Source organism: Primulina eburnea, chromosome 1 (genome assembly GCF_022965805.1).
Source record: "Primulina eburnea isolate SZY01 chromosome 1, ASM2296580v1, whole genome shotgun sequence".
NCBI classification, from domain to species: Eukaryota; Viridiplantae; Streptophyta; class Magnoliopsida; order Lamiales; family Gesneriaceae; genus Primulina; species Primulina eburnea.
Window position 1 is genome coordinate 9,555,448 of NC_133101.1, and position 10,855 is coordinate 9,566,302.

A 10,855-nucleotide genomic window follows, 5' to 3' on the forward strand; every position below is an offset into this window, starting at 1 on the left:
GCCGGCAATGGGATTGTACAAATAAATTGTAGTGTTTGTGAAGTGACTGGAGTACTTTTGAAATATAAGACCTTGTAATTAATTATTCGGTAATTTAGTATGATTAGAATAATTATTGACTTGATTAATTATGTCAAAAAAATTTAGAAAGTGTGTTAAAATATGTATTTTAGAATATCCGAGTTAATGCGATATAAAATGCCTCCAGAGTTCAAATAACACACAAGAACAAAATAAATGCAAAATGAGATAAATTGACATACATTACTATTATTCGTAAATAAACGTAATACACATATAAGAAGAAAGAAAAAACTCATCCACATAATACACACATAAGAAGAAAGAAAAAACTTATCCCCAACACCTTTTCTCGTCACTACTCTTGCAACAATAGAAGAATCGTCATAACTTTTTCATCTGATGTTGAAACTCAAAATTTCTTGCACTACAAAAAAAAGAAGCTATCAGAACGGTTTATTTGACATGTAGGTACGGTTTTCCACCGCTCCTATAAATATTGCAACGGTTTCCCAAGCGCACTTGTTGCCACCATTGCTAGGACCAATTAAAGCGGTAGAAAAAACCGGTGGTAAATGTTGTCATCACCGCTCTAATAAGTCGGTTGTTGCCCCGGTTCGCCACCGCAGTAACATATGTTCTGTTGGTGCGGATGTCTAAACCGATCCGAATGCGTTATACCAGGTACGGGCAATACCCGATCTTGCAAATGAGGATGTTGAATCGGTTCACAACCGATTTTGAAACATGGATATTGCCACGGTGTTTAAGCCGATGCAAAAGGTGAATCCTAGGAGCAGTTTTCGAAACCGCTTCTGTTTGCAGGTATCAGGCACAGATTGTAAACACTCCTAAACGTGGGTTTCAAGAGCGCTTCTCTTCACCGATTCTATATGTGTGCATAGGGAGCGGTTTCAAAACGGCTCTTGAAAATCATACTTCGAAGCGGTTTTTGTGACCACATCTATATGTGTGCATGGGGAGCGGTTTCAAAACGGCTCTTGAAAATCATAATTCGAAGCGGTTTTTGTGACCACATTTAAATGTTATAATTTAGGAATGGTTAAACATTCGTTCTTACAAATCACGAGTCTTAACCAACCGACCACTGCATTAGCTTTCAATTCAACACATTGATTATTTTCTATTACAAAAATTTTATAATCAATACTTTTGATTTTTCATCCAATCCACTCGACAGCGCAAATAGATTTTTTTTATAAAAAAAAACATTTATATTTCCTTCTAAAACAAATCATTCCATAACTCGCATAATAAATAGATAAAATAAGTAATGTCATTTCATCATTAAAAAAAAATCAATATATAATCCTTACGAACAATCATTATCAACCAAACTAACATATCATTCAACTAAAAATATATATTATTTATTTCCAACCTTAATAATAATCCAAATTTCCCATTCCAAAATTCTAATTGCTACTATTCGGTTTCTCTCGTGGAGGAGATCTACGGATACTTTCTTGAGCATTTGAAGGAATACTAATATTTTGTTGCATGATTTCTGACAGCACACCTGCCAGCTACAAAAGAAAACAGATTTTACGTCATGTCATAATACAAGTAATTTTTAAAAACTCATTTGTTAATTTAAACATGTTAATACCTGTCCTGGCAATGTTTCGGGTACTCGAGATCCCCCGGAATTTCCGACCATCATACTTTGCATAATACGGGTAAAATTTTGGAATTGTTGTTCCTGCATTCGCCTCATTGATTGCTCCATCTCAAATTGCCTTTGTGCTTCACGTGCTTCCATTTCTGCCTGTAATCGTGCTTCTCGCTCTGCTTCTTTTGCCTTTATTGCTTTCTCCCATTGCGCTTATCTCGCTCCCTCCCTGGCTTCCATATCCTTTATTTTTTCTTCCATTTCCTTGAACTTTTCTGTAACATCCGAAGCAGTGTCATATCCTTGGCAATGGCTACGCTTATATTGCTCAGGAAAAACTTGGCTAGGCAGTGCACCAGCTCCTAAACATCGAACTCGCCCAGAATGCTCAGGCCCGAACACCTCGCTGCATAAAAAATTAATTAGTGTCATAAAATTTATAACTTCAGCAAAATTAAAATGTGCGCATTACCGAAATGCTTGTTCATGCACTTGTCTTGGATCTGTTCCTTCCGGCATGTCTTGGAGATGGCGCTTCACAGCCTCATTCAACAAAGCCTGTTACAAAAATTGTTAATAAAATTTTTTAAAAAAAATATTGAGAAGTCATTTTTAAAAATTGAAACAAAATTCTTACCTCATGTCGTATAGCTTCATCATCAATAGGAGCACCTCCTTTCTTTTTACTGCGACAACTTAATTCTAATAGTTCAATACGAGTAGGTTTTACGCCATTCTCCTGAAACTAATCAACAAATTGTGCCATCGAACTAAACTAACACCAACTATATTCTATTCACTTTAATCAATACTTAAATTCCCATAAAATATAGAACTTGCGAATTAAAATCATATAGAACTTGTAAAAACAATCATTATATATAATGCTTACAAATTTATCTTCCAAAGTTGGAATATTTATGCGTCCTTGTGCATGAATTCTTTGTTTTTTATGAGCATTTTCTCTATTAATTTTTGAAGTTCTCTGCAATAATTTCACAAAAAAAGCATCATATACACGCATTTAAAAATAAAAACGATAAATTGATTACTACTACCTCATTCTTCTTCCAATAGTCACATAAGGTTTCCCAAACCTCGGGTGTCAGCTTATGAGGGACAGGACGAATTTGCAAAAGCTCATCGAAAGGAATATTTGGGTCATAAGACGTTGCCTTGACTTCGGTCCTCCATCGCCTCCATGCAGCTCCCATGATTTGCATCACAATATTTCTGTGGCGAGTAGGGATACAAAAACGTGCCTACAAACATTAAACAAATTATATTAATTTCAATTTCAAGTTTGGAACTAAATGCTTCTCGACTTACAGTTACAGATCCCCACGCAAGATCCAAACGATTCTTAGGTATTTTCCTCCAATCTAGAAAACTAAGGGGCAACAAGTTTCCATTCCGAGCAATCGTTCCCACAAAATTTGAAAGCGTGGGTTGCATTTCTCCATAAGGTTGGCCCCTTTCATTAAATCTTACAACCAATAAGTCATTGGGACCTAATGAATGAACATCCCTCATCACTGTCCTACCACGTGTATTTTGGCTCCTTTGAGATGAACCTAAAAATGTATTTAAAATATAATATTATTTCATTAAAAAAAATGTTACTTCATTGTTGTGAATTAAATTAGCTATTTTTAAAAAAATTCCAACCTTCCTCGCCATGCTCAACATTGTGTTGTAACTCCAATTCAGTATTTGGTGTTTCCGATGGAGAGTGCGGAGGTGTTACAACTTGTGATTCATTTTCACCATTTAGTCCTCTATTACTTGATTCTGCTCTTCTAGATCTTCCTCTAGTATTTTGAAGCAACTTTTGAATTCTTTTGTTCACCATTTTCAAAGTGAAGCAATTCCTACAAGAATAGACAACAAGTGTGATATTTTTCAAAATATTATTACCAATCTTCCAAATAAATAGAAAATTAATTACGCCTAAAACGATATGGTAGTCTAGAATAGTCACCCAAAATAATCAGATTCAAAAAATTATTTATATATATAATTTAAGCGAGAAATTACCTTCAAGAAACCTTGCAATGTTCTCCGATCCCTGAGAAGTATATGTACAACGAGAGTAAGCTATATATATCACTACATTAGATAGGCGGGTTCTGGAATCAAACGCGGGAATTGTGAAAAGGATTAGAAAAATAATGCGGGGACTTTAAAAAAAAAAGAAGGGAGCCAGCTTTCAATTCGTTGCCGATAAATATACTATTTTATTGTTGATTTTGGTAAATTTTTGTGATAAGAATTGTACTGAACCAAATCTCATTATTAAAATTGTGCAGGCCAATTGGATTTTAATGAGTGGAAGCGAGAAATTACCTTCAAGAACCAAAGCCGTTGCACTGTTCTCCGATCCAAAGCCAGAAATTACCTTCAAGAACTGATAAGAATTGTACTGAACCAAATCTCATTATGAAAATTGTGCAGGCCAATTGGATTTTAATGAGTGGAAGAGAGAAATTACCTTCAAGAACCAAAGCCGTTGCACTGTTCTCCGATCCCTGCAAAGTTTCTGTACAAGAGAGTAAGCGATATATATCAGTAGCTACATGGTAGGCGGGTTCTGGAATTAATTAAAGCGGGAATTGTGAAAATGATTAGAAAACTAATGCGGGACTTAATTAAAAAAAAGGGAGCCAGCTTTCGTTTAAGATAAACATGCCATTTTATTGTTGATTTTGATAAAATTTTGTGATAAGAATTGTACTAATCCAAATCTCATTATTAAAATTGTGCAGGCCGATTGGTTTTTAATGAGTGGCAAAATTTGGAAATTATTTAGGATCCATTGTGAAATCCATTATTTGCAACAGAATATTTTAATTTCCAAGATTATAGTCGGTTTATAATTTTTTTATGTTTAAATTCCAAGATTATGGTCAGTTTATATTATGTAAGAAAAAAATTATCTATCATTTAATAATAATTAGTGTTTAAAAAAATCATTTAAAAATAATACTAATAATAAAAACGATTTATTATGCTTTTATAACAATATATTAAACTAAATTATATAAAAATAATTTACATTGATTAAAAATTTGCATAAACTTTTTGTTTATTTAGACATTATTTTAAAAATATGATTTATTAACTGATTTTACTCTATATTATCAAAACCAGACCGATAATCGAACCGGTCAATATTTCAAAAATGATTCAACCGGTCCGACCGATTACAATATTTTAAAAGAATGATTTATTAACTGATTTTACTCAATATTTTCAAAACTGATGCCAAATAATCACATAATATAAAGGGGGTGAATCAGTCGGACCAATTTTTAACCGGTTTGAGGTTGGTCCAACGCATTCTTAACCAGTTTGACCACTAACAAGGTTTATAGACTTGGTCCGATCCAGTTTTGGAAACATTGTTCTATTATATTTGAGGAAAAAGAACAATTTTATGAAAGGTTTCAAGCTAAACAATATCTATTATTTAAAAGTTTAAAATAATATAATTATTTAGGTATATAATATTTTTTCGTTATTTAAAAAGGCATTAGTTTATTTGATGATATAGTTACACATTATATAATCTGTAATGACACATACAAATGTCTTCTATACTAGTATATAAAGACATTGAGAATTGTCATTAATAATTGTTTATAATGATTTTTTGAAATGTATCCATATGAGTTTTACAATGACATTTTTTATGTACATGATTTAATCTTCTATTGTGACATAAAAAATGTCATATTTTATGAAATGTCATCAATTTTCAATATTTTCATGATATAATATTCAAGGTTATAACAAATTAACATAAATACAAATACAAAATTTTAAAATTGAAATTAAATTGCTAATCAATAATTGTCATTAACTTTGCAATCTTTAATGTATAAGACTGACAAATTTGTTACCCCGAAAAACATTTAAATTTAAACCCCAACAAATGTACCAAATGTATTTAGTTTGAAAACTAGCAAACAATTAAGTCTTGTAAAGCAAAACATAAGCAAACTTGTGACTCATCTTCATTCTTCAACCATCTCATCTTAATCAAAATCCAATATTCTTGTCCCTACAATAAAAATTCATATATTTGTATGAATGAAATAAAATTAAAGAAGCACAAAATAAGGATGTCTGATGAAGAGCAAAAACCTGCTAGTTTTTAAACTAAATACACTCGATGAAGCTGCAAGGAGAAAAACCTGCTGAGTATTAATGTCAACACCAGAAAGCCAACACCCAAAACAAGGATGTGAATGATACCAACCGACCACCATCTGAGGTCTGTAACACAGAAAAGTGATTATGTCAACTTTACACATCATGGACAAGGAAAAATCTAAATAATATCAATAAGAAAATTTTCTATAAGATCCAGTAATCATTCATAGATCAATATGATGCAAACCTTTCTACAATCTTAGAGGAAAATACCAAAATACCTTGGCTGGAGTCTTCACCAAAAGACATTTTTTCCCACCTTTACTTGACTTCTTGGTTTTTTTCCGCAAGTCCTTCCATCTTGAGAGGTTACACACTTTGCAAGCTTGTTCATTCTTATTTTCTCTCCAATAAATCATGCAATCATTTGGACAAGCATGTATTTTTTCATACCCAAGCCCAAGTTTAGAAATTAATTTTTTAGCCTCATAAAAAGAATTAGGTACTTGTGCTTCAGATGGAAGTGCTCGGCGAAGAAACTCCAACAATGTCGTGAATGATTTATCACTCCATTTCCCACTCACTTTCAACTGAAATAACTCAACAAGGAACGTCAATTTTGAAAACTCCGTACATCCGGCATGCAGTGGTTGTTTAGAATCTTCTACCAATCGATAAAAATCTTCAACATTAGAGTCATACCCCATATGACTTGTTGATGCACCAGCGTAGTTCTCATTATTCATAACCGATTCTTCCGGAATCCCAAGTGCTTCACGTAACATATCTTGTATCATAGGTTCATGATTAGCCATACTAGAAACCTCATTAGAAGAAGCCGGAAGATCGTTGCTTACGCTATCATGAGATTGTATAATAAGTTTTTCTCCGTGAAAACTCCAAATACGATAATCTCGTAAAATACCATTTATCAACAGATGTTCGTGTACTGTCTGACGATCATGATTCAATGAGTTTATGCATTTGCGACAAGGACATGGCTTTGTGTCTTCGTCATTTGTGTGATCAAATGCGTAACGTAAAAAGTGTAGGACTCCAACCCGATACTCAAGACTACCGTGGGGATAGTCCATCCATGCCTTCTCCATTCGAACCTATTAAATTATTTTAACTAATTCAAATACATATATGTAATAATGAATGCATCGAACAGTAAATGATATGATAAAGAAAAAATCATACAAGGAATTTTAAATATCTATACCATACTAATCGAGTACAATAATTTTTAAACTTATCAAATGCGAATATAATTCAACTAAAATCAATTAAAATCACATTCTATGTTTCTAAACTGAAGAATTTTTGCCAACCATTGTCCAAAAAAATCTATTTCTCGTCTAGTAAAAATGTTGGAGGTTTACTAAAAGTTTTAGGTAGAACACAAGTACTCAAAGTTTCATACATTCATTCAATACAAAACAAGGGCAGAATCTGTTTTCAGCCCTCCATTCAAACTTTTAAATGAATTTCTCGGGTCATTGCTTGATGAATTAGTATGAAATTGATTACGCTGTTTTAGCGGGCGGTAAGGTACCAAATAGGTACAATTTCAGAAACTTGGAAAACATTAACTGATTTTATATGTACAATTACAGAAACTTGGAAACTATCAAATAGGGATTAACTTGCAATCTTTTAAAAAAATATTTTTTTACAGCTCTTAAATTATTTTAAAAAGAATTAGAGAACATCTTTCTTTGAAATAACATAGATTTCGATACTTTGAGCAAACTACTAATATGCTAGCTTCATTCAACTAGAAAAAATAATCAGCAATCCTGCGCAGCTAGGCAGCAACAAAATGATTTAATCCTTAAGTACTCGAAGTCGGCAGAATCTTAAATAGGAGACATGGTGCAAGGCAAAAACGATCTGTAACGAAATTAGAAGATGAATTACATGAGTATTACCTGTACAAGTGAGTTTATTTCCGGCAGCAACAGCGCAGAAATTGGATTGTTATTATTTTTTGAAGGATCTCGGAAGCTTGGATTTTTAAAAAGAAAGAAGAAGAATTCACGTTTGCGGCGAGTATGTGAGGCGTAGGGTGAAAAATTGGGAAATTTGGATCGGCGAGTAATTTGGATCGGCGAGTATGTGAGGCGTAGGGTGAAAAATTGGGAAATTTGGATCTGATTGTGTAAAATATATCAGAATTTGTAGCAGCGGTTCACGTGACCGCTTCTTACGTCTCATAAACCGCTGCTAACACATTAAAAATGATACGGCTCTCAAATTTCACGCCGATAGGAGCGGTTTTGGATAACCGCAACTACATTGCATTGCGGTACGAGCGGGTGTAGTGAACCGTTGCGGAAGGTGCTCTTTCGCAGCGGTTCCACAACCGCTCCTAAAATTCGAACCCAGTACAAACGGTTCCGTCACACCGCTCTTGCTGATACACTTATTCGGAGCGGGTACGCAAACGCTCCTGGCAGACCGATCGTAATACATTGTTTTTTTTGTAGTGTTGAAGGGTTTTATTCTCCACATCCGTAGCTTCGATTTGAGCTATGAAACACTGTTTTTGTTATCTTTCAACATCCTATTTCTATTTACCCAAGTAAAGTGGAAGCAATTTTGAACTATGCAAGACCGACCAGTGTGCCAGAGATTCGAAGTTTCATGGGTTTAACTGGTTATTATTGAATTTTTTTTAAAAAAAATTGCTAAACCTATCATTCAGTTGACTTATAAAAATCAGATATTCACTTGGTTTGATGAATGTGAGTCAAGTTTTGTTGAATTGAATGAGAGATTGACTTCTGCACCAATTCTGATCATTCCAAGTAGTTTGTGAGACCCCGAAAATAAAATAGCTTTGATGGCATTTTGATAAATAAGTTGAAAAATATTCAATTTATTTTGATGGAATTTTCGTAAATAAGTTAAAAAATAATGAATTAAATTGAAGGACAAAATGGTAATTATTGACATATATTGATTATATGAAGTCCAAATGATTTGAGATTTGAATATAGTGTAGAAAGCTCAAAGATATAGAAGTTTCATGTTTTGAGTTTTGAAAAATTGGATCATTTGACTGATCCAAAGGGATATATCGATGTTAAAATGTTAAATATTATATAATAGTATAATATAATATAATATTAAAAAAATAAAAATAAAAATTTTATAAATGAAACTTACTAGAAACGTGAGTTTCATTCTTCGGAAAGCAGAGGAACGAGAGAGGTGAGAGAAATTAGGGTTTTTGATTTTCTTTTCGACCGTGCAACTTATCGGGTTATCCAATCGACGAACCGACTTCAGTTCTGGGATCATTGACACGAGTTATTCGATTTGAGGTATAAATTTTATATTTTTGGTGATGTTTGAAATTCGTCGATTTTTGGAATAAATCCGATAAATTGTTAAATCATACAGAAATTGAAGATTGTTGAATAATGTATGATTTTAACGAAGAAGAGATGATTATAGTGATGTTATTTTGAATTATTCCCAATTTATTATAATTAGAGAATTTTAATCGTTGGATTTATATTGAAGAATTATTTGTTAGTTATTATTAATTCTAATAAATATATGCGGTAGAATAACCGACAAGAAATTAAGTTTTGAAGTCGGAATTGAATTATGCTATGATTTAAATTTGATATGAATTTTTGAAGTTTTAAAAGATATTTGAAACTTATATTGATGATATTGAATGATGTTAATGAATGAAATGAATGTGTTATTGATGTAGATAAAGATTATTATACTGAAATCTTCAAACTACATCGATTGGAACGAATAATTGAGGTATGTTGCGACCGGGTAACATACGACATGTATCTGTATTATATGATATATGTTTGAATGATTGGATTGAGAATACATGTCTATATGCCTTATTTGTTGAGTTTATGTGGCATACATGACATGCACGTTGAACTATGATCCTTGGATATCTTGATATGATTGGATTTGATTCTGGGATTTGTGAACACGATGCTATGTTTGGCATTATGTGGCCCTTAAAACATAGACATTCGTGGTCCCGATGATTGATTGAGATTTGGGATTTGATGGCGCTTTGTCGATGCTATCATACTAGTATCCCTGATTGAGGCCGGTGTGCCAGCTCGAGCATTGATTTGATAGCGATTCGATTGATTCTGACATGTGCTCAGTGGATGGGCATTTGACCTGATACCTCCACGACATACATGCATTGCATATCATATATCATTGTTTAGATATCTGTGGTATATATTGTGGTTGCTTCAGACTGAGCTTTGCTCACCCCAGAGGGGGCTGTTGTTGTCTTTGTATGTTGACAATGACAGGTACTCCAGGTTATCAGGAGACCGGGGATGGTACTTCTGGAGAGAGTCATATCTGAGTTGAGTTGAGGTTTAGTTGTTTATCCCAGTATATATATGTAACGTCCCGAAAATCGGAAAGTCCACGTGGACCACATGCATGCAAAATATTAAATTTCTTTGGTATTTTATTAAATTCTTTTAAAGCATAAAATGCATATTTATTTCATTAATTTGTGTTTAATTATTTTATGCATAATTCATGCATGATAGAATTTAATTCATGAAATTTTAAAAGTTCATGCATTGTATTTCTCGCTCGAACGAGGAATGGAGACCGGAGAATTTTCAGAAAAATTATTTTATTATATGATCTATTTTTATAAATTACTTTAAAGCGTTTTTAAGGGTATTTTCAAAAATGGGAGTTTATTTGGGTATTTTTACCCGCAAGATTTTATTTTTAACGGTACGCAAATTTTATTGATTCGGAGGACTTTTTAAGGGTTCGGCTAATATTTTCAAAATCTTTTCAACACGAAATATTTTTCGGGAATGCGTTTGAATTTAATGGGCCTACTTTTAAGTTTATTGGGCTTAATTAGCTTTTAAACTTTTAATTGTTATTTTAAAGCCCAATATCTAGTATTTATCTGTTTAATTACTACCTAAAGAGCCCATTTAACCTAACCTAATATCTCCACCAGCCGACACCTTTCATTTTCAGAGAACTCCCCTCGTTTTCAACCCCCAA

The 10,855-nt window shown here is 32.9% G+C and overlaps 1 protein-coding gene across 4 annotated transcripts; it reads right to left on the reverse strand.

The window, feature by feature from the left end:
• Nucleotides 1-1,337: 1,337 nt before the first annotated feature.
• On the reverse strand, nt 1,338-4,339 carry LOC140811141 (uncharacterized). 4 transcript variants are annotated; one of them, XM_073169026.1, is made up of 11 exons: nt 4,146-4,339; nt 4,001-4,023; nt 3,692-3,722; nt 3,323-3,525; nt 2,984-3,228; nt 2,713-2,916; nt 2,547-2,639; nt 2,292-2,399; nt 2,127-2,212; nt 1,652-2,060; nt 1,338-1,568 (listed from the first exon to the last, which is right to left on the reverse strand). In XM_073169026.1, exons 4-10 carry the CDS (start codon nt 3,504-3,506, stop codon nt 1,868-1,870), a joined length of 1,113 nt encoding a protein of 370 aa, XP_073025127.1. In that variant the 5' UTR covers nt 3,507-3,525; nt 3,692-3,722; nt 4,001-4,023; nt 4,146-4,339; the 3' UTR covers nt 1,338-1,568; nt 1,652-1,867. The 4 variants fall into 4 exon arrangements, with proteins under 4 accessions (XP_073025127.1, XP_073025120.1, XP_073025124.1 ...); XM_073169019.1 differs by having other exon boundaries at nt 4,001-4,061; XM_073169023.1 differs by having other exon boundaries at nt 4,001-4,076.
• Nucleotides 4,340-10,855: the final 6,516 nt, after the last annotated feature.